The 24,089-nt window shown below is 37.7% G+C and overlaps 1 protein-coding gene across 2 annotated transcripts; it reads left to right on the top strand.

The window, feature by feature from the left end:
* The first annotated feature begins 79 nt into the window (after positions 1–79).
* LOC110465929 (NADH-ubiquinone oxidoreductase 75 kDa subunit, mitochondrial-like) lies at positions 80–23,594 on the top strand. 2 transcript variants are annotated; one of them, XM_021522108.1, is made up of 20 exons: positions 80–157; positions 2,189–2,258; positions 2,571–2,662; positions 3,047–3,154; positions 8,502–8,578; positions 9,051–9,132; positions 9,825–9,889; positions 10,134–10,211; positions 14,349–14,534; positions 15,249–15,348; positions 15,754–15,903; positions 16,528–16,673; positions 17,332–17,460; positions 18,220–18,286; positions 18,586–18,648; positions 19,150–19,311; positions 19,620–19,773; positions 20,659–20,834; positions 21,384–21,518; positions 22,831–23,594. In XM_021522108.1, exons 2-20 carry the CDS (start codon positions 2,198–2,200, stop codon positions 22,978–22,980), a joined length of 2,181 nt encoding a protein of 726 aa, XP_021377783.1. In that variant the 5' UTR covers positions 80–157; positions 2,189–2,197; the 3' UTR covers positions 22,981–23,594. The 2 variants fall into 2 exon arrangements, with proteins under 2 accessions (XP_021377783.1, XP_021377784.1); XM_021522109.1 differs by having other exon boundaries at positions 118–166.
* Positions 23,595–24,089: the final 495 nt, after the last annotated feature.

The following is a 24,089-nucleotide window of genomic DNA, read 5'->3' on the forward strand; positions in this document are numbered from 1 at the left end:
ATATTTCAAGTTTATCTTTATTATTGATGAAAAAAATGTGAGTAGTATGTTCTCATATTTAAACAACAAGTTATATACATATACAGCTGTCGCTTTACATTAAGTGCGGAGATGACATTCCCATGTTCCGGTTTGGTGTCCCGACTGGTTCGCCAAGGTGAGTTGTGTAAGGATGAGCACATTGCTCCAATTTACGTCTATTTTAAATACAATAAGATTGTTCATCCCAGTACACTGACTTTGTTTATACATGTTACAATTTTGCATATGCATTGACACAATATATCATGTTTTCCAACTTAAAATAAAGATCGCATTTTTGGAAACAGCCCCCCCCCCCCTTCCCAACTAACATAGTGTAAACACGGGTTGGACTGTCATGAATTTATACGACAGTGTAAAACAGAAGTGGCCTGGGCGTACCTGGTATATGCATGGCTAGTGGATTCATGCTGCATTGCACACTTGAATATGAACTACATAATTGCAATGTATATCCTAAATAAAAAAATCATAAACAGACATTTTCTCTCAGATTTCAAATTATACTAAAAATATTTGGTATGATAAACACGAATGCTAGTCGTTTCGGGACATGACACAAGAGGTTTCGGGACTGAATCAAGCCGTTTCGGGACATATACAAATTTCACTTATAAATTACAATTCACTCCCGTTTCATATAAAGTCCTGAATGACCTGTGTCACGACTTACCAGTGCTCGGGATCATTAGTGTTACCCTGATTGCTAGCGCTTGAGGGGATACCTACCAACATTTACCTGATTGACAGTGTGTTGTTACCTGATGAAACTAATCTCATTATCAAATACAGATCTAGAGGATTTTATAACATTCAACATTCAATTTCTTTCGTTATTGATAGGTTGATTCCTTGTTTGATATTGTAATACATGTAATATGTTTTCAACTCACTCTATTCTCCATTATTGACATTAAGAGACGAATGAATTAACATTGATTCTAACAATGTTTACAGCATTTTGTTTTCGCTATATTGAAATTAAATTTCATGAAAGTAAAAACGTTAAACACATAGAATGTTTTAGACATGCATGAGAATCAATTTATCAAATTCAGCAATATATTTTGAACGATGTTAATTATTATGTTGTGTATTTCCATTCATGTTTTATTAAAATCATGTAATGGTAAATGTATGATGGGAGAAGGCTATGATAGGTTGTAATAACGTTTATCCAATCAATTGTTTAAATTTATTTGACATTAAAATATGTTTAAAGAAAAAAGACAATGGTATCTACAGAAGAAGAAAAAAGAAGAAAAATCCCGATATGACTTTTGACATGTCCCGAAAAAAGTCCCGAAACGACTTTGTCTTGTTACCGAAACGACCTGACACCATAAACACATCAGGAAATACCAAAAAAACTCAATTTGGCCCAGACGTTTACGTTTTCAGAAAGGTGTAATTTTCTTTAAGTCTCTGAAAGTACACATCAATATCACCTACACATACATGTACCATCATCAAGCTTAATTAAGTCTTTCATTCACAGTATTTGCACATGTGTGGATTGTCAAAAAAGCTATGAAATTACTGTTGTTGACATTTTTATTTTAAATAACCTTTCCAGCCGTGTGTGGAAAGAACATGTTTGTGAACATGCTCTGGTATATGCAAGAAATAATTTTGACAAATGCACACCAAACTACACGTGCAAATAATATTTTTTCAAAGAGATTATGGAGGATATTCTAACTATCTCCTCACCATCAAAAAATACTTCAATGGAGGTAGTCGTTTGGACTAATGTTTGCAGTGCAGAAATCTAGTACAGGTAACTTTAGGGGTGATCCAGGTAATGATGAACAGTTTTTCTGTGACCTTCACATTCCTTGGCGCATCTCCAATGCACTTTTAATCAGAGAAGATACAAACACAACCGAACTGTAGCAGTAGTTATGATTATACATATGAATCAATTACCAAATGAATGAATTAAGAAAGTTGTCTGTTGTGTTGCTAACTGAATTCTGTATATTTAAATTATTTTCCTCCATTGTCAGCTGTACATCGCCCTTCTCCTGGAAGGACCATACCCATGTGGCAACAGCAAATTTAACTGTCTTAAGAAATCGGCTACACCTTTATTTTTGATTAACTGCAAATTATTTTTCATATTCAAACATTGTTCATTTTTCAGATAAGAAAAATGCTTCGGCTGTGGCCGATTGGCCGAATCCTTGGTGCCCGAACAGCTGCAATCACTGCTGGTAATTATAATCGACCACTGCAATCAATTGTGGCACACAATCCGATTGTGTCACTTATAATTCATGATCAAAATGATATTTAAAAGACAGGTTTCTTTATGAATCAAGATATAAGCTTAGTAGAAAAGTTCTGAGGATGAAATGTGCTAAAATCATGAAGAAATTATTACAGATATATTGTCAGATGCCAAGTTTTATTGAATCTTCAAAGGATAGATATTTTCCAATATACAGAATACATCAAATGACATTTATACAGATCATGATCATTGATCAGCAGTTATATTAAGTATTGACGATCATGTGTTTCAGCCCGTGGGAGTAGTACTGGAGTTACAGAGAAAGTGGAAGTATTTGTGGATGACAAACCAGTATATGTAGAACCTGGAACTACAGTATTACAGGTAAAGTGTAGCTTTTACAGGTACAAATAGACTGCAGTATTATAGGTAAAGAGTGTTTTTGTTAGGGACAACAAAACTTGAGTTAATTCACAAATAAAGAGAGCAACTAGCTTTCACCATTGACTTGTAAACAGGTACATCTGTACTCATAACAGCCTTTTATAGATGTTGTATTTTTAAAGGCATTTCGTTGATGTTTACACTTAACTCTTGACATGCAGTGTATGTAATAAATATTTCTTTACATCATTTCAGTATTTTACTGATCAGGGACAAATACATGTACATGATATTGGCCTGGTGTAGGGATCGATGAATACATGGTTAAGGGAAAGAGTCAAAGGAATGTTGATTATCTCATTTCTTTTTTTTCCTATTTTTCAGGCATGTGCAGAAGCAGGAGTGGAGATCCCAAGGTTTTGTTACCATGACCGACTGTCCATCGCAGGCAACTGTAGGATGTGTCTGGTGGAAGTGGAGAAATCACCCAAGGTAATACCTCAACAATGTCTTCACCATCCCGAAACTCACGGATATGTTCCCGTGTTTCTATTTTTAAACAAATGCTGAAACTAGTAAATATAAAGGTAGTAACAACACGTCTAGATCTACCTGTGTCCCTGCAGGCTGTAGCTAGTATATAAAGGTAGTAACAACACGTCTAGATCTACCTGTGTCCCTACAGGCTGTAGTTAGTATATAAAGGTAGTAACAACACGTCTAGATCTACCTGTGTCCCTGCAGGTTGTAGTTAGTATATAAAGGTAGTAACAACACGTCTAGATCTACCTGTGTCCCTGCAGGCTGTAGTTAGTATATAAAGGTTTCCCTAGATTAAGCTACTTGAGAAGTCATTTCCATGTAGAAATCCTGTACATAACACCGTTTCCCTAGATTAGGCTACTTGAGAAGTCATTTCCATGTAGAAATCCTGTACATAACACCGTCAATTTTCATGTAGAAATCCTGTACATAACACCGTTTCCCTAGATTAGGCTACTTGAGAAGTCATTTCCATGTAGAAATCCTGTACATAACACCGTTTCCCTAGATTAGGCTACTTGAGAAGTCATTTCCATGTAGAAATCCTGTACATAACACCGTTTCCCTAGATTAAGCTACTTGAGAAGTCATTTCCATGTAGAAATCCTGTACATAACACCGTTTCCCTAGATTAAGCTACTTGAGAAGTCATTTCCATGTAGAAATCCTGTACATAACACCGTTTCCCTAGATTAAGCTACTTGAGAAGTCATTTCCATGTAGAAATCCTGTACATAACACCGTTTCCCTAGATTAAGCTACTTGAGAAGTCATTTCCATGTAGAAATCCTGTACATAACACCGTTTCCCTAGATTAAGCTACTTGAGAAGTCATTTCCATGTAGAAATCCTGTACATAACACCGTTTCCCTAGATTAAGCTACTTGAGAAGTCATTTCCATGTAGAAATCCTGTACATAACACCGTTTCCCTAGATTAAGCTACTTGAGAAGTCATTTCCATGTAGAAATCCTGTACATAACACCGTTTCCCTAGATTAAGCTACTTGAGAAGTCATTTCCATGTAGAAATCCTGTACATAACACCGTTTCCCTAGATTAAGCTACTTGAGAAGTCATTTCCATGTAGAAATCCTGTACATAACACCGTTTCCCTAGATTAAGCTACTTGAGAAGTCATTTCCATGTAGAAATCCTGTACATAACACCGTTTCCCTAGATTAAGCTACTTGAGAAGTCATTTCCATGTAGAAATCCTGTACATAACACCGTTTCCCTAGATTAAGCTACTTGAGAAGTCATTTCCATGTAGAAATCCTGTACATAACACCGTTTCCCTAGATTAAGCTACTTGAGAAGTCATTTCCATGTAGAAATCCTGTACATAACACCGTTTCCCTAGATTAAGCTACTTGAGAAGTCATTTCCATGTAGAAATCCTGTACATAACACCGTTTCCCTAGATTAAGCTACTTGAGAAGTCATTTCCATGTAGAAATCCTGTACATAACACCGTTTCCCTAGATTAAGCTACTTGAGAAGTCATTTCCATGTAGAAATCCTGTACATAACACCGTTTCCCTAGATTAAGCTACTTGAGAAGTCATTTCCATGTAGAAATCCTGTACATAACACCGTTTCCCTAGATTAAGCTACTTGAGAAGTCATTTCCATGTAGAAATCCTGTACATAACACCGTTTCCCTAGATTAAGCTACTTGAGAAGTCATTTCCATGTAGAAATCCTGTACATAACACCGTTTCCCTAGATTAAGCTACTTGAGAAGTCATTTCCATGTAGAAATCCTGTACATAACACCGTTTCCCTAGATTAAGCTACTTGAGAAGTCATTTCCATGTAGAAATCCTGTACATAACACCGTTTCCCTAGATTAAGCTACTTGAGAAGTCATTTCCATGTAGAAATCCTGTACATAACACCGTTTCCCTAGATTAAGCTACTTGAGAAGTCATTTCCATGTAGAAATCCTGTACATAACACCGTTTCCCTAGATTAAGCTACTTGAGAAGTCATTTCCATGTAGAAATCCTGTACATAACACCGTTTCCCTAGATTAAGCTACTTGAGAAGTCATTTCCATGTAGAAATCCTGTACATAACACCGTTTCCCTAGATTAAGCTACTTGAGAAGTCATTTCCATGTAGAAATCCTGTACATAACACCGTTTCCCTAGATTAAGCTACTTGAGAAGTCATTTCCATGTAGAAATCCTGTACATAACACCGTTTCCCTAGATTAAGCTACTTGAGAAGTCATTTCCATGTAGAAATCCTGTACATAACACCGTTTCCCTAGATTAAGCTACTTGAGAAGTCATTTCCATGTAGAAATCCTGTACATAACACCGTTTCCCTAGATTAAGCTACTTGAGAAGTCATTTCCATGTAGAAATCCTGTACATAACACCGTTTCCCTAGATTAAGCTACTTGAGAAGTCATTTCCATGTAGAAATCCTGTACATAACACCGTTTCCCTAGATTAAGATACTTGAGAAGTCATTTCCATGTAGAAATCCTGTACATAACACCGTTTCCCTAGATTAAGATACTTGAGAAGTCATTTCCATGTAGAAATCCTGTACATAACACTCGTCTCACTGTTTTTAGCTCACCTGGCTCGAAGGGCCAAGTGAGCTTATGCCATGGTGCAGCGTCCGTCGTCCGGCGCCCAGCGTTAATATTTTACTTTAAACAACTTCTTCTTAATAACCAAAAGACTTAGGGTGATGATATTTGGTCAGAAGCAAACTAGGATGAAGGACTACCAAGTTTGTTCAAATAAATGACCTTCACCTATTTTCAAGGTCACAGGGGTCAAATATGTTAAAAACTTTAAACAACTTCTGATGAATAACCAAAATGCCCAGAGTGATGATTTTTGGCTAGTTATATGCTGGGATGAAGGGCTACCAAGTTTGTTCAAATGAATGACCTTCGTCCATTTTCAAGGTCACAGGGGTCAATCGTCTTAAACAATCTTTGTACAGCTTCTTCTGAATAACTAAGAGGCCTAGGCTAATGATATTTGGCCAGTAACATGCTAGAATGAAGGGCTACCAAGTTTGTTCAAATGAATGACCTTTTCCTTATATTCAAGATCACAGGGGTCAAATATGTTAAAAACCTTTAAACAACTTCTTCTCAATAACCAAAAAGCCTAGGATGATGCTATTTGGCCAGCAGCATGCTGTGATGAAAGGCTACCAAGTTTGTTCAAATGAATGACCTTCTTCCATTTTCAAGGTCACAGAGGTCCATTGTCTTAAAAAATCTTTTTGCAACTTCTTCTGAATAACTAAGAGGCCTAGGCTAATGATATTTGGCCAGTAACATGCTAGAATGAAGGGCTACCAAGTTTGTTCAAATGAATGACCTTCGTCCATTTTCAAGGTCACATGGGTCAAATATGTTTAAAACCTTTAAACAACTTTTTCTGAATAACCAAGAAGCTTAGGATAATGATATTTGGCCAGTAGCATGCTTGGAAGAAGGTTTTCCAAGTTTGTTCAAATGAATAACCTTGACTTATATTCAAGGGCACAGGGGTCAAATATGTTAAAAACCTTTAAACAACTTCTTCTGAATAACTAAGAGGCCTAGGTTTAAGGTATTTCGCCAGTAACATGCCAGGATAAAGGGCTATCAAGTTTGCTCAAATGAATGACCTGTACGTATATTCAAGGTCACAGGGGTCAAATATGTTAAAAACCTTTAAACAACTTCTTCTGAATAACTAAGAAACCTAGGATTATGATATTTGGCCAGTAACATGCCAGAATAAAGGGCTACCAAGTTTGTTCAAATGAATGACTTTTACTTATTTTTAAGGTCACAGGGGTCAAATATGTTTAAAACCTTTAAACAACTTCTTCTGAATAACTAAGAAACCTAGGATTATGATATTTGGCCAGTAACATGCCAGAATAAAGGGCTACCAAGTTTGTTCAAATGAATGACTTTTACTTATTTTTAAGGTCACAGGGGTCAAATATGTTTAAAACCTTTAAACAACTTTTTCTGAATAACCAAGAAGCTTAGGATAATGATATTTGGCCAGTAGCATGCTTGGAAGGTTTACCAAGTTTGTTCAAATGAATGACCTTGACTTATATTCAAGGTCACAGGGGTCAAATATATTAAAAACCTTTAAACAGCTTCTTCTGAATAACTAAGAGGCCTAGGTTTAAGGTATTTCACCAGTAACATGCCAGGATAAAGGGCTACCAAGTTTGCTCAAATGAATGACCTGTACGTATATTCAAGGTCACAGGGGTCAAATATGTTAAAAACCTTTAAACTACTTCTTCTGAATAACTAAGAGGCCTTGCTAGGTTTAAGGTATTTCGCCATTAGCATGCTGGGATAAAGGGCTACCTATTTTGTTTAAAAGAATGACCTTGACTTATATTCAAGGTCACAGGGGTCAAATATGTTTAAAACCTTTAAATAACCTCTTCTGAATAACTAAGAAACCTAGGATTATGATATTTGGCCAGTAACATGCCAGGATAAAGGGCTACCAAGTTTGCTCAAATGAATGACCTTTACTTATTTTTAAGGTCACAGGGGTCAAATATGTTTAAAACCTTTAAACAACTTTTTCTGAACAACCAAGAAGCTTAGGATAATGATATTTGGCCAGTAGCATGCTTGGAAGAAGGTTTACCAAGTTTATTCAAATGAATGACCTTTAATTACATATATTCAAGGTCACAGGGGTAGATGATATTTGGTCATTAACAGGCTGGGATGAAGGGCTACCAATTTTGTCAAAATGAATGACCTTCGCCCATATTCAAGGTCACAGTGGTCAATATACAATGTATGTTTAAATCTTTAAATGACTTATGATATTTTGCCAAAAGCATGCTGGGTTGGAAGACTTTAAACTCTGTTCAACCTATAATGTCCTTGTTCGACATTCAAGGTCACATGCGTCATATGTTTAAATCTTTTAATAGGCTCTTATGAATCAAACACTGATATTCTTCCTGTAGCTGCATTTTAGTCCACTTTTAAGATTACAAGTGTGAAATTAATACCAGGTGAGCGATTCAGGCCCATTGGGCCTCATGTTTTGTTTCGCCGCCACAAAGTGGAAACGAGACTTGGGTGTTACTTTACAGGCGACGAAGGCATCAACATTAAGTTTTTGCGTTTATGTTAGTTTCTCTGATATGTTCATTGATGGTCAAAGTGGGGCATAGGCGAGTCATATTAATCCGAATGGCTTGTTCATGGGAATGAATTCTCAGGTAGCTTAATGCTTGATTGGTATATACATTAATGATTAAATGTTACGTTGTTGTTACAGCCTATTGCATCCTGTGCTATGCCAGTGATGAAAGGAATGAGGGTGAAAACAGATTCTCCTGTCACACGGAAAGCCAGGTAATCCCAATCTACTGCCATCAATATCACACTACCAACAGACACAGTACATGTTACAGACGTCCTACAATAGTCATGGTATCAGTGAAGCTGTACGGAGACACAATACATGTTACAGACATCCTACAATAGTCATGGTATCAGTGAAGCTGTACTGAGACACATTATGACATTAATTGGGATTGTGTCATTATATGAGGATTGTTGTATTATATGTCAGGAATTTATCACTGTTAACCCTGGGTAATGAGACATCACTCTACATGAATAACACAATATGATAAATGTTGAAAGCATATCAGGATTGCTTCACAAAACTCAAATGAAAATTCCAACCCACTGTAAGAGTTTCTGTTCTATATCAAAATAGTTCAGTCACAATCATGTTTTCAAATGGACTGTGATCTTGGGGGAAAAAAATATAATATAATAAAAGATAATTAACTCATAATGTTTTGTTTTATTTCAACAGAGAGGGTGTTATGGAATTTCTGCTTATGAACCACCCTTTGGACTGTCCGATCTGTGACCAGGGTGGGGAATGTGATCTCCAGGTAAGTCCTTTAAACTGTCCAATCTGTGACCAGGGTGGGGAATGTGATATCCGGGTAAGTCCTTAAGACTGTCCGATCTGTGACCAGGGAGACAGTCCGATCTGTGACCAGGGTGTGGAATGTGATCTCCAGGTAAGTCCTTTACACTGTCCGATATGTGACCAGCGTGGGGGATGTGATCTCCAGGTAAGTCCTTCAGACTGTCCGATCAGTGACCAGGGTGGGGAATGTGATCTCCAGGTAATTATAAGTCCTTTACACTGTCCAATCTGTGACCAGGGTGGGGAATGTGATCTCCAGGTAAGTCCTTTACACTGTCCGGTCTGTGACCAGGGTGGGGAATTTGATCTCCAGGTAAGTCCTTTAGACTGTCAATTATTTTACTGATCAGAGAGGCATGTGGCCGCCATGTAAGTTGAATGTCAACCTGTAATCAGGCCATTAAATAGGACTTCTGTGATATCGGGCTGTCAATTTGTGACCAGAGTGTAGAAGGTGACCACCCGGTTGGTGCTGTATTTTCCTGTTAGCCAATTACAGTTTTCTGACACATTCAGACATTGATTGTAATGGACTGTATTAGTGCTTATGTTTGGTGATTGAAATGTCACAGGATCTGTCAGGTCTGACTAAACAGAACTTGTAATCCAATGAGATATAAACATATGCTCTTTCTGTTCTGTTTTGTTCAGGATCAGTCCATGAACTTCGGCAGTGACAGAAGTAGATTCACAGATATTAATTTCACGGGTAAAAGGTAAGTCTATTTACTGCCTATATAACATGTAGACTGTAAAACTGACATATTATTATTACCTAATCCAGTCCATTTGTGATAATTATCAGAATATGTTCCCTGAAGCTTGTCTTACTGCCATGAAGATATATGTCCTTGATTGTATGTATGCCCAGCTAGACTATTATCATTTATGTTACATAATCATATATATCTGATTCATTAATACCTAGATTTCAACGTCGGATTATTTTTGTTTTTTCAGAGCTGTTGAGGACAAGAATGTTGGCCCACTTATCAAAACCATCATGACTCGTTGTATACACTGTACCCGATGTATAAGGTAGGTATAGACAAGTCGTTGTATACACTGTACCCGATGTATAAGGTAGGTATAGACAAGTCGTTGTATACACTGTACCCGATGTATAAGGTAGGTATAGACAAGTCGTTGTATACACTGTACCCGATGTATAAGGTAGGTATAGACAAGTCGTTGTATACACTGTACCCGATGTATAAGGTAGGTATAGACAAGTCGTTGTATACACTGTACCCGATGTATAAGGTAGGTATAGACAAGTCGTTGTATACACTGTACCCGATGTATAAGGTAGGTATAGACAAGTCGTTGTATACACTGTACCCGATGTATAAGGTAGGTATAGACAAGTCGTTGTATACACTGTACCCGATGTATAAGGTAGGTATAGACAAGTCGTTGTATACACTGTACCCGATGTATAAGGTAGGTATAGACAAGTCGTTGTATACACTGTACCCGATGTATAAGGTAGGTATAGACAAGTCGTTGTATACACTGTACCCGATGTATAAGGTAGGTATAGACAAGTCGTTGTATACACTGTACCCGATGTATAAGGTAGGTATAGACAAGTCGTTGTATACACTGTACCCGATGTATAAGGTAGGTATAGACAAGTCGTTGTATACACTGTACCCGATGTATAAGGTAGGTATAGACAAGTCGTTGTATACACTGTACCCGATGTATAAGGTAGGTATAGACAAGTCGTTGTATACACTGTACCCGATGTATAAGGTAGGTATAGACAAGTCGTTGTATACACTGTACCCGATGTATAAGGTAGGTATAGACAAGTCGTTGTATACACTGTACCCGATGTATAAGGTAGGTATAGACAAGTCGTTGTATACACTGTACCCGATGTATAAGGTAGGTATAGACAAGTCGTTGTATACACTGTACCCGATGTATAAGGTAGGTATAGACAAGTCGTTGTATACACTGTACCCGATGTATAAGGTAGGTATAGACAAGTCGTTGTATACACTGTACCCGATGTATAAGGTAGGTATAGACAAGTCGTTGTATACACTGTACCCGATGTATAAGGTAGGTATAGACAAGTCGTTGTATACACTGTACCCGATGTATAAGGTAGGTATAGACAAGTCGTTGTATACACTGTACCCGATGTATAAGGTAGGTATAGACAAGTCGTTGTATACACTGTACCCGATGTATAAGGTAGGTATAGACAAGTCGTTGTATACACTGTACCCGATGTATAAGGTAGGTATAGACAAGTCGTTGTATACACTGTACCCGATGTATAAGGTAGGTATAGACAAGTCGTTGTATACACTGTACCCGATGTATAAGGTAGGTATAGACAAGTCGTTGTATACACTGTACCCGATGTATAAGGTAGGTATAGACAAGTCGTTGTATACACTGTACCCGATGTATAAGGTAGGTATAGACAAGTCGTTGTATACACTGTACCCGATGTATAAGGTAGGTATAGACAAGTCGTTGTATACACTGTACCCGATGTATAAGGTAGGTATAGACAAGTCGTTGTATACACTGTACCCGATGTATAAGGTAGGTATAGACAAGTCGTTGTATACACTGTACCCGATGTATAAGGTAGGTATAGACAAGTCGTTGTATACACTGTACCCGATGTATAAGGTAGGTATAGACAAGTCGTTGTATACACTGTACCCGATGTATAAGGTAGGTATAGACAAGTCGTTGTATACACTGTACCCGATGTATAAGGTAGGTATAGACAAGTCGTTGTATACACTGTACCCGATGTATAAGGTAGGTATAGACAAGTCGTTGTATACACTGTACCCGATGTATAAGGTAGGTATAGACAAGTCGTTGTATACACTGTACCCGATGTATAAGGTAGGTATAGACAAGTCGTTGTATACACTGTACCCGATGTATAAGGTAGGTATAGACAAGTCGTTGTATACACTGTACCCGATGTATAAGGTAGGTATAGACAAGTCGTTGTATACACTGTACCCGATGTATAAGGTAGGTATAGACAAGTCGTTGTATACACTGTACCCGATGTATAAGGTAGGTATAGACAAGTCGTTGTATACACTGTACCCGATGTATAAGGTAGGTATAGACAAGTCGTTGTATACACTGTACCCGATGTATAAGGTAGGTATAGACAAGTCGTTGTATACACTGTACCCGATGTATAAGGTAGGTATAGACAAGTCGTTGTATACACTGTACCCGATGTATAAGGTAGGTATAGACAAGTCGTTGTATACACTGTACCCGATGTATAAGGTAGGTATAGACAAGTCGTTGTATACACTGTACCCGATGTATAAGGTAGGTATAGACAAGTCGTTGTATACACTGTACCCGATGTATAAGGTAGGTATAGACAAGTCGTTGTATACACTGTACCCGATGTATAAGGTAGGTATAGACAAGTCGTTGTATACACTGTACCCGATGTATAAGGTAGGTATAGACAAGTCGTTGTATACACTGTACCCGATGTATAAGGTAGGTATAGACAAGTCGTTGTATACACTGTACCCGATGTATAAGGTAGGTATAGACAAGTCGTTGTATACACTGTACCCGATGTATAAGGTAGGTATAGACAAGTCGTTGTATACACTGTACCCGATGTATAAGGTAGGTATAGACAAGTCGTTGTATACACTGTACCCGATGTATAAGGTAGGTATAGACAAGTCGTTGTATACACTGTACCCGATGTATAAGGTAGGTATAGACAAGTCGTTGTATACACTGTACCCGATGTATAAGGTAGGTATAGACAAGTCGTTGTATACACTGTACCCGATGTATAAGGTAGGTATAGACAAGTCGTTGTATACACTGTACCCGATGTATAAGGTAGGTATAGACAAGTCGTTGTATACACTGTACCCGATGTATAAGGTAGGTATAGACAAGTCGTTGTATACACTGTACCCGATGTATAAGGTAGGTATAGACAAGTCGTTGTATACACTGTACCCGATGTATAAGGTAGGTATAGACAAGTCGTTGTATACACTGTACCCGATGTATAAGGTAGGTATAGACAAGTCGTTGTATACACTGTACCCGATGTATAAGGTAGGTATAGACAAGTCGTTGTATACACTGTACCCGATGTATAAGGTAGGTATAGACAAGTCGTTGTATACACTGTACCCGATGTATAAGGTAGGTATAGACAAGTCGTTGTATACACTGTACCCGATGTATAAGGTAGGTATAGACAAGTCGTTGTATACACTGTACCCGATGTATAAGGTAGGTATAGACAAGTCGTTGTATACACTGTACCCGATGTATAAGGTAGGTATAGACAAGTCGTTGTATACACTGTACCCGATGTATAAGGTAGGTATAGACAAGTCGTTGTATACACTGTACCCGATGTATAAGGTAGGTATAGACAAGTCGTTGTATACACTGTACCCGATGTATAAGGTAGGTATAGACAAGTCGTTGTATACACTGTACCCGATGTATAAGGTAGGTATAGACAAGTCGTTGTATACACTGTACCCGATGTATAAGGTAGGTATAGACAAGTCGTTGTATACACTGTACCCGATGTATAAGGTAGGTATAGACAAGTCGTTGTATACACTGTACCCGATGTATAAGGTAGGTATAGACAAGTCGTTGTATACACTGTACCCGATGTATAAGGTAGGTATAGACAAGTCGTTGTATACACTGTACCCGATGTATAAGGTAGGTATAGACAAGTCGTTGTATACACTGTACCCGATGTATAAGGTAGGTATAGACAAGTCGTTGTATACACTGTACCCGATGTATAAGGTAGGTATAGACAAGTCGTTGTATACACTGCACCCGATGTATAAGGTAGGTATATTGACCGGACGCTGGTGTCATTGGGAAGGGAGGTCGAGTGGCGCAGAGGATAGCACACTCCCTGATCGGATGTCAAAAGTTATTAGGTCACCTGCCCGACTCTGCTTTCCTCCCGTATCGACCCTCTGCACGCTGCCATCGGACCAACAAGAGTGATTCAGATCATTGTAAAAAGCTCATTTCATAAGTGTTGTAAAATAAATTTTATTGGAGTTGGTAGTTCCTGTGAATCATTACACAGGACACACTGACATTGAATTCATAGTTTTGTATGTTCCATCATTTTCTTTACTGTATTTACAGGTTTGCTAGTGAGGTGGCTGGAGTTGAAGATCTAGGTACAACAGGTAGAGGAGGAGACATGCAGGTCGGTACATACGTAGAGAAAATGTTTCAGTCGGAGTTGTCGGGGAATGTCATTGACTTGTGTCCAGTGGGAGCTTTAACGTCCAAACCCTACGCTTTTACAGCCAGACCTTGGGAAACCAGGTAGAGTACAAAAACAGACAATACTCATTTAAGTTTTAACCGTTGTACCCCTGTGTAACTTTAATAAACTTTTCTATGCATTGATCTGGATAAGTCCATTATGGTCTATAGTGGTGAAAGGGTTAATGAATATATTGCCAGGTTTTCATTGAAGTTCAGATAGCATATCTGATATATTTGTTAATAATCGTGACGATATTATCACAGTTATCACAATAATCAGAGAATGATAGCAGTAAGGTAAGGGAACACAACTAAATTATTACTATAATGCAAAGAGATTTAGCCTTGTTTTCATTATCCTCTGGAAAAAACTACTCCCAAAAATTGAAAAATTAGTTTAAATTATACATTATTTGGATATTGAATTTGATCTGTAAATAATTAAATTTAATATGTAACATCTAGATACAGTATCATGGGTACAAGTGATGTAGCCATACAGATACTGCTAGTCTGTGTCGAGGGTAGTGACAACTTGTCACATGTTACAGGATTACAATATAAGACGCTATCCATTACAACATAAGATGCTATCCCTCTTCTGGTTCAGCTTGCATTGCATGTATATAATTTAGCGGCTAACTTTACAACAAGTTTCACAACTATGAATATCATGCTGGCACTTAACCTTTTGATACATTGAACACACGGATAGAGATAAAGGATTAAGCTGATCTGTTGTGTAGAGGTTGAGCCTTTGTTTGTTTACAGGAAGGTTGAGAGTGTGGATGTCATGGACGCCCTGGGCAGTAATATAGTCATCAGTACGCGTACTAATGAGGTCATGCGCATTCTCCCTCGTATGAATGAGGTACGATATAAATTAAGAACTAAATTACAAAATAATGCTGTTAGCTTTGTAAGAGATATGTAACGCTGTTAGTTTTTCATATTCTGCATTTGATCAAGGTTATTTTATATTGGGAACTTTATGCTGCAGTTTAAATTTTCGCCTTTTTGACCCCCTGTAACAGGGGCAAATTTATCATACCAGCAAACATTGGTAAACCACATAAAATACATAGTAATTAAATGTATACAGTGAAATTAAGGGCAAATGTGGATTTTACTGGTGAAGGGTGAAAGTTTGACTTGGCGATAACGGCCTAGTATACAGTATTTCATTTCCCCTTTCCTTGAATATTTGTATTTGAAGAATTGGACTGATGTAAATTTCTTGATCACATTGTAACAGTGAATCCTTCATTCTGCACAGGAAATCAATGAAGAGTGGATCTCTGACACGACAAGGTTTGCTTATGATGGTCTGAAGCGTCAGAGACTGACAAGCCCCTTTGTGAAGGATGAGAGCGGGAACCTAGTAGCCACTAGCTGGGAGGACGCCTTCATAGCTACAGCTGAAAAGGTTTGTTACGGCTTCCAAGTAAATCCCAGATAGTGGTAGAGCTAACTCAGGTTAACTTTATACCTGAGTGTGTCACAGACATAATGGCATCCCACATTGAGAGTTAACACATTAAAAGCAGGAAAAGAGTTTTACATGTCTTTTTTATGTATTGTTCACCCACGATGGTGTACATGAAACAGTGACACACAGGTCTATATACTGCATTGTTCACACACGACAGTGGCTAACAGGTCCAAGTGTATGGTTTACACATGACAGGTACCAGTATTCTCAAGCCCACTTGGAGTAAAATAACAATATATAACCAATCAAAACCCTTGTTAGACGATTGAAACATCATTCAAGTTAATCATTTCATACATTGTTACCTGAACACTATGCGTTTGACGGAACTGAGATCCTGGATGACACTGTTTTTGATTTGACAGAACTGAAATCCTAGATGACACTGTTTTTGATTTGACAGAACTGAAATCCTAGAAGACACTGTTTTTGATTTGACAGAACTGAAATCCTAGAAGACACTGTTTTTGATTTGACAGAACTGAAATCCTAGAAGACACTGTTTTTGATGCCGATGATCACACTACTTTGTTGATAAATGTTTTGTTTTCCTGACAGTTGTCTGCTGTGAAGGGAGAAGATGTTGCAGGCATTGCTGGGGGACTCATGGATGCTGAAGCTCTGGTGGCCTTCAAAGATTTTCTCAACAAGATGGGCAGCGAAGGACTGTGTACCGAGGAAATCTTCCCAGGGGATGGGGCAGGGTACGGTACAATACTCAATCGCAGCAAAGAAGCTACGGCCTGTCAGAAACATAATACAATATAGTAGGAGGATTCTGTGGGGATGATATTTTCAAGATTATGCGGGCCAATAATGCGAAAAATATGATCTGCATAATGATATGAAAAGCATAGAAATGAGTAGCAATAATAAACTTGATAACTGTAATATCGTCATTTACCTTAAGAGTAATACAAGATGGTTAAAAATAGATTAGACCACACATATTGCAGTTTTGTTGGGTTATTTGCTAACCAGAATACACTTACTTATTGTTACTTGGTATGCTGTAATTAATCATGTTATTTGACTATTTGACATTTTATATGCCAAGTCTCCCACCTCTGCTAAAATTTAGTATGTTCACATTTCTAGAATGCAAAATTATATATTCTGTGTAAATTTAATTGTCTTATTTTGTGTTAAAAAGGCGAAATTAAAACCCCTGTAAATAACCTGTAATTAGTCTTCTCAATACTTTTCACTATTCGGTGAAAAGGCCCTAATTATATAGCACAACTTGCATATTGAAATATAAATCAGTAGTTCATTTCTGTGTTTCATAGAGTCCAAGATGTAGATTGTGAGTCACAAACAACGTGTTGCAGTATATAAGTGGATTATATCATTATGTTTCAGAACTGATCTCAGATCTAACTACCTACTAAACACCAAAATAGCGGGAGTGGAGGAGGCTGATATCGTCCTGCTGGTCGGCACCAACCCCAGGTTTGAGGCGCCATTACTCAATGCTAGGATGAGGAAAAGGTAAACATAGCACGGACAGAGCATTGTCTCTGCCATCGTCTTCTGAATGCTTTAATCAGGATCATATGTTGTTTTGTAGGCTATGATATTTGTTTGATATTTAGAAGCAAAGCATTATTATTCCTACATTACTTTCAAGTTGTATTATATTTGTTAGAGACTATGCTTCACGAAGATTTTATTTGAAAATTTGACATTTAACATTAATGATACCTTTCACTGTTTCCACCAGGGTATTTAACAGTATTAACAGTATTTTGTAGCAGTTCAATTTTAGGATCCCTCTACCCAAAAAAAACGCCAATACTTGTGAAACTTATATGAAAAATAATAAAGATGAAATAAGCAAAATATAACAAGAGTGTTCTAAGTGTAAAAAACAATGAGTGGGGCGAGACCGGGATGAACTCTGGCCTTCTGATGATTATAGAGATGTACATGTACTATTGCTCTAACCGAGTGAGCTACCTGGTCAACGGAAGTGTCCGCGCCAATCTGTGCTACAGTTGTATCCAAACCGAAGTTACGGGGAGGTTACTGTATTCGGGGGAAACAGCAGTGCAGTGGGTCAGGAATCCTTGATACATAGTTCCCTCTGATTTATAGACAAATGGTGTCACTATATAGTAATGTTTCATCATATGTAACGTAACATTAATGCTGCTTAAGTATAAAATATGCTGTGTAATTGCACTTTCCTTGCTGATTAATATCTCAGTCTTAGTGTAGTAAATATGTTTTTGGTATTTTGTGTTGCAGTTGGATCCACAATGACTTAAAAGTAGCCATGGTCGGGTCACAGGTCGATCTCACATACGATTACGAAGTAAGTACTTGACGATGTCAATTTTGAGCATGTATACACCCTAGTGTGCAACGGGTGCGGGATATATCGTGTTTTGTATCACCTATCTCTCCATCTGTCTTTCAAATTTGTGGAAGAAACATTTTTATCCCACACTATGCAAATCAGAGAGGTATCAGGTTTTTGTCCTATTCATCTTTCTGTCTGTCCAAACTCGCACCATTTTAAACAGACACATACAAAGAAACTATATCCTGTTAATGCTTTGTTATCAAGACATTTACTTCACACTAAGAAATAATGTAAATCATCTTTTTCAGCATCTGGGAGATTCTACCCAGGTACTACAAGAAATCGCCAATGGAAGTCATCCTTTCTGTAAGGTGCGTAATCATTGGACTATAAAACATCAGTGCCTCCTAGGCAGACCAAGGTCCCTTATAGAGCTCAAAAATCTCTTAAATAGATAAGATCTCCCATGAATAACAAGACTGTCTTAAATAACTTCAGGTCTTCCTTGTTTAAAGGAGGGTCCTTACAGAACCTAATATAACTAATATATTCCTGGGCTCAAATGTAGGCTTACATAGCTTAAAATCTTCCAAGCTGAAATAGGGACTCTTGTATTTATAAATATCTTCCTAAGCTAAATTTGGAAACTTATGTGTATAGCTTAAGATCATGCTAAAGTTAAAAGAGTGCCCTTGCTTAAGAAATTCATAATCTTAATAGGTAAACTTATGTAGCTTTTGACTATTGCTTTCATAGCAGATGTTATTTCTATAAGGTTTACGTTGACAGTATCCCGTTCTCACCATGTTGTGCCACTGATATTCTGCCGTACTGATATTTTGTGTTTGTAACCATTGGAATACAATTTTCAGGAACTCAACAAAGCTAAGCGACCAATGGTTGTAGTAGGAAGCTCGGCTCTACAGCGATCAGACAGCGGAGCTATACACGCAGCTGTGTCACTGATCAGTCAGAGCGTTCGGGCCAATTCTAGCTGTGATGACAACTGGAAGGTTCTCAATGTATTACAGAGGGTGAGTTTAATCACTTCTAACAAACCATGAGGCTCAGAGTAATGGTGTTGAGCCAGTATCTTCTGTATAGGTTGAAATTTAAAAACAACCTCTTCTAACAAACCATGAGGCTCAGAGTAATGGTGTTAAGCAAGTATCTTTTGTATAGGTTAAAATTTGCCTTGCTGGAATGATAGGCCAACAAAATGATCTAAATTAAAATTAAAATATAAAGATTAGGAGACGTACTGATAGTGAGAAGGCAGCTATTATTTCGTTTATTCTCTGTTTTGGAAGGTTGGTTATAGAGTGATTCTTCTGTCTTATAGGTTGCAGGACAGGTGGCAGCACTTGACCTCGGTTTTAAAGCTGGTGTGGATCACATCCGGCAGAACCCACCCAAGGTGCTGTACCTGCTGGGAGCTGACGAGGGGGCGATCACACAGGAGGATCTTCCTAAAGACTGTTTCGTGATATATCAAGGTACAGAATGAGCACTGTATACACGGCTATATCAGTGTAACAAGGGTACTGCACCAGAGATGTCAGAGCCCTGTAGTGTGTCTTCTCATAATCACGAGGTCGAACTTATCTGATATTTCACGTGGTCATACACGATTATACTTAGATTTGCAAGAACGGTTTAAAAAGTGAACTGGGTTGTTGTAAAAGTCACTGCTACATTAAATTAATCAGAGGAATATCCTGTCAAGTTTTAGCACTGCCCACGATCAGAGGTCAGCATCAGTTACAAGGGAGGAAAAGCGTCTAGCATATTCCCTCGACGTATTTTCAAAGAAACAAGCGTCAAAAATGTTAAAAACTACATCAGCACAAGGAAGTTCAAAGTTGAATTTGACATTCGGTGGGTAACGGTATTACAACTATTATGTTGAAACAAGAAATAACTTTTTGACCAACATGCAACTTACCGCACAAATATTTCTGTGGTTAACCTAGTTGGAAATTCATATGCTTAGCTTACACCTGATTACAGTACAGATGAGAGCTGCAGGTCCTCTGGACCTCTTCTTCACAGAAAAACATGTTAAATATTCACTAGAAAAAGATTGTATTTCACTAGAAGAGGTTTATTTGATATTTGCATTTGTGGGGTAGGCTTAAATCCTAAATTAAAGGTTTATATAGGAAATATGGTACTAGTTTGTTATATATCTCTCCATGCTTGTGATTCCTAGAGATACGTTACAGATTAAGACAGAACTAGCATGTTACACTTAATCAGCCCCACAACTATACTAAGAGTAGCAATGCAGGGATCAGTATAGATACACAAGTAACAAACTTTCCTTATTAGAAATGTAAAAACCAGCCAAATATTGACGTACTATATTTACTATGTTCCAGGTCACCATGGTGACATCGGTGCTGCCATGGCTGATGTGGTGTTCCCAGGAGCTGCGTACACAGAGAAAGATGGCACATACGTCAACACAGAAGGTCGGGCCCAACAGACTCGGATGGCAGTAACCCCGCCAGGCCTCGCCAGAAATGACTGGAAAATTATTCGTGCCCTGTCTGAGGTGAGTCTGTCAATCTTCAGGCCCCATATCTAGGTCTAGGTTAGGAACCCTAGGTTTGACTGATGTTCATAGAAGGAAAAAAAACGATAAAAGTCTCTTTAACAAGTGAATTGCAAAAAAAGTCTTGCCCCACTCCAGGGGTCTCGGTTCTAAAGTCAAAATCCAGGCCTTATATGGTTCAGTCTTAGGGTCCCTATACACATGTAAATAATACATATATACAGATCTCAATAAAATTTGCTACAATGAAGCCTCCATGCGCCCATAGAATCCATTATGGTAGAGCCCTTTGGGCTGAGGATCAAGGCTCAGAGGAGATTATTGGGTATTAAAGTCCTTAAAAGCCATCTTTACTTCTGACAAACTGATCAAATCTAACCAAATTTGGTAGCTGAAGCATCTTTGGCCTCAGGGATGTAAATTTTGTATTGAGGTATTGTTGGAGATATTTGCAATACTAATTTCAATTATAATACTCTGCGGTTGTTGCTTAAATAAACGATTTTACAGACCTGTAGAAATTGATGACCATGTTGTTGATGATTACAGATTGTTGGCTCTCCTTTGCCGTACGACAAACTAGAAGATGTTCAAGGTCGTCTGTGTGAAGTCTCACCAAATCTCATCAAGTACGGTGATGCTGAGGAAGCAAACTACTTCAAGCAGGCCCAGGAGCTCGCTCAGGTGTGTGAAAATCTCAGATAGATGTTATAAACAATAGAAAAATGTAAATTTTGACTATATTCTCCATTCAGTGTCGGCCCAGGAGCTCACTCAGGTGTGTGAAAAGCTCAGATGTTAAAACCGTTAGAAAATGTATACTTTATTCTCCTTTCAGTGTCATGTGCAAAGCAAAGGGGACTTTTGGGATCACTTCATCATTGTCGTCAGTGTCTTTTACATAAATCGCTTCTGTGCATTAACGTTTGAGGAATTTATTTTGTCCTACACATACCAAATGTATCTTTTACATGCTCATGTTCCCAATCTGAAAATGAACATGCCAGACTCTCTTAGATTTTGTGAAAGGACAAATTGTAGCGAAAACTCTTGAAGGAATGCTTTCTACAAATACCTGTAATATCAATTATCTGCTGAAGTTCATTTTCGGTCCAAAACTCATGGCTGCAGGATGGGGGTTAGACAACTCAAATTGGGCATGAAGCCATGAAGCATTCCTAGGGAAATTGAACATTTTATAAAGGAAAAGTGAAAAGAGGGGAAGGGAACAAAAAGGGAAAATGAGGGCTTATCTTCAAAAACTGGAAATGTGTCTGTAAGACTCAGAAACACTGCTCCAAAACTTACAAACTAAACCAAGGTCACAAAGGTAAACAAAATTAACATAACAAAGAGTCATGCAACATGCTGTACTTACAGAGGAGCATTAGCATGTGATGTTACAAAACTCTGGCTCCAGCACTTAGTTCATAACTTGCTTAAACACAAAAAAAACCTAACCAAAGGTCAAAGGTAAAGGTCACAAAAATGTTTTGAACATGCTGCATTCATCAAGACATATAGATATGTGAAGTTACCTGACCCTAGCTACAGTACTAAATCATAATTCTACGATCTCCTGACCATCTTGGGGCCATATTGAAGGGGTCAAATTGGAAGAACATATCCTCCTAAACTACTGGACAGATATTAACTGAATTGTTGTGCTAGCATCCCAGGCAAATAGAGATAAAAAGATATACAAATGTAGTGGGTAACATTTTAATACTTAGGGCATCCTCCCAAACTGCTGGACAGATATTAACAAAATTGTTGTGTTAGCATCCTAGGCAAATAGATATAAAAATATATACAAATATATTGGCTAACATTACTTTAGGGCATCCTCCCAAACCACTGTATATTAACTTGAATCTAGGCCCTTGACCTCGATCTGATGTTACTCATAATTAACTGTTTTGGGACCACTGAATAATCTGTAAGAATTTATTTTATAGTAATTTATTTTCAAATGAGATTATTATTTATCTTGCAGTTAACCAAAGGACAGCTGGACAATGCTCCTCTCCAACCAGATATAAGTATTCTCAGTGACTTCTACATGACAAACTCCATCAGTCGTGCGTCACCGACCATGGCAAAATGTGTAACCGCCACAAAGGAAGCCGCCGCCAGCAAATATTGACCTTTGATCTGTGCTTAGACATACTTGTGTAAATAAGACATTAAAGTATTTTTTTTAGCTATTTGGCAGACATTGAACAAGGCTTTTATGAAATCAGAACAGTGACGAATTACATCTGTGACCATCTTGACAAGTCATACAATTCAATGTTATGTGAATACTTTGATAAAATTATTTTGTAGTGTTATATTGCATTGCTTTTCAATATTCGATGGATTGTCCATGCAGTGTACTCCCGTGAAAAGACCAATTTATTAAGGTACGATGATTTGTGGACAGTATACGGAGTAACAAAAGCCATACATGTACCTCAACTGTATAAAAGCTTGTCTGTATGACTTCACCGATCACCTGCAAGTCTCCCAGCCTCGTACACACACCCATCGTTAAGTGGTGGTGGATAGTGAACATATGAGGGAATGATTTTATTACATAGAGTTGTATGTGGCAAGTCTGCCAGCCTCGTACACACAGCCATCGTTAAGTGGTGGTGGATAGTGAACATAAGAGGGAAGGATTTTATTACATAGAGTTGTATGTGTAACGAGAGATGTTAACAAACACTTAACATCGTTGCGTTGAGTGAAAAATAAAATAAAAAAGTGTATGGTTAATTTGAGTTATTGCTTCCATTTTTAGCCCACGATCATCAGATGGTAGACTGTTCACATTGCCTTTAATCATGATCTGTTGTCTGTGTTTTAAACAATTTTGTTGTTACAGTGCTTGATGGATCTTTTATTTTTTTAAATCATGTTGTTTTCCCTTGGTCCTTGGTTCTTGTGAGAATTTGGCAGTTAAATGTCAAGTTATTGTTATTTCTCAAGGAGAACTTGACAAACTTCCAGGATTAATTATTACCTATTTCAAAGCTTATTATTTGGCTTACATTTAAGACAATTTGTTGGCCTATATCCAGGACTATTTCGAAATGTTTGTTTGCCTATTTTACGGATTAAGAGTAATTGGCTTATCTTAAGAATCATTTATTGGCTTGTTTTAAGAGGTATTCTTTATTTTATTATCTTCTTCAAGGTCTGTTTATTGACCTCTTATTGAACTACATTTGCATATTGTAAAGATTATTTTATTGACCTATTTCAAAAAAT

Source organism: Mizuhopecten yessoensis, unplaced genomic scaffold (genome assembly GCF_002113885.1).
Source record: "Mizuhopecten yessoensis strain PY_sf001 unplaced genomic scaffold, ASM211388v2 scaffold11107, whole genome shotgun sequence".
Classification (NCBI taxonomy): domain Eukaryota; kingdom Metazoa; phylum Mollusca; class Bivalvia; order Pectinida; family Pectinidae; genus Mizuhopecten; species Mizuhopecten yessoensis.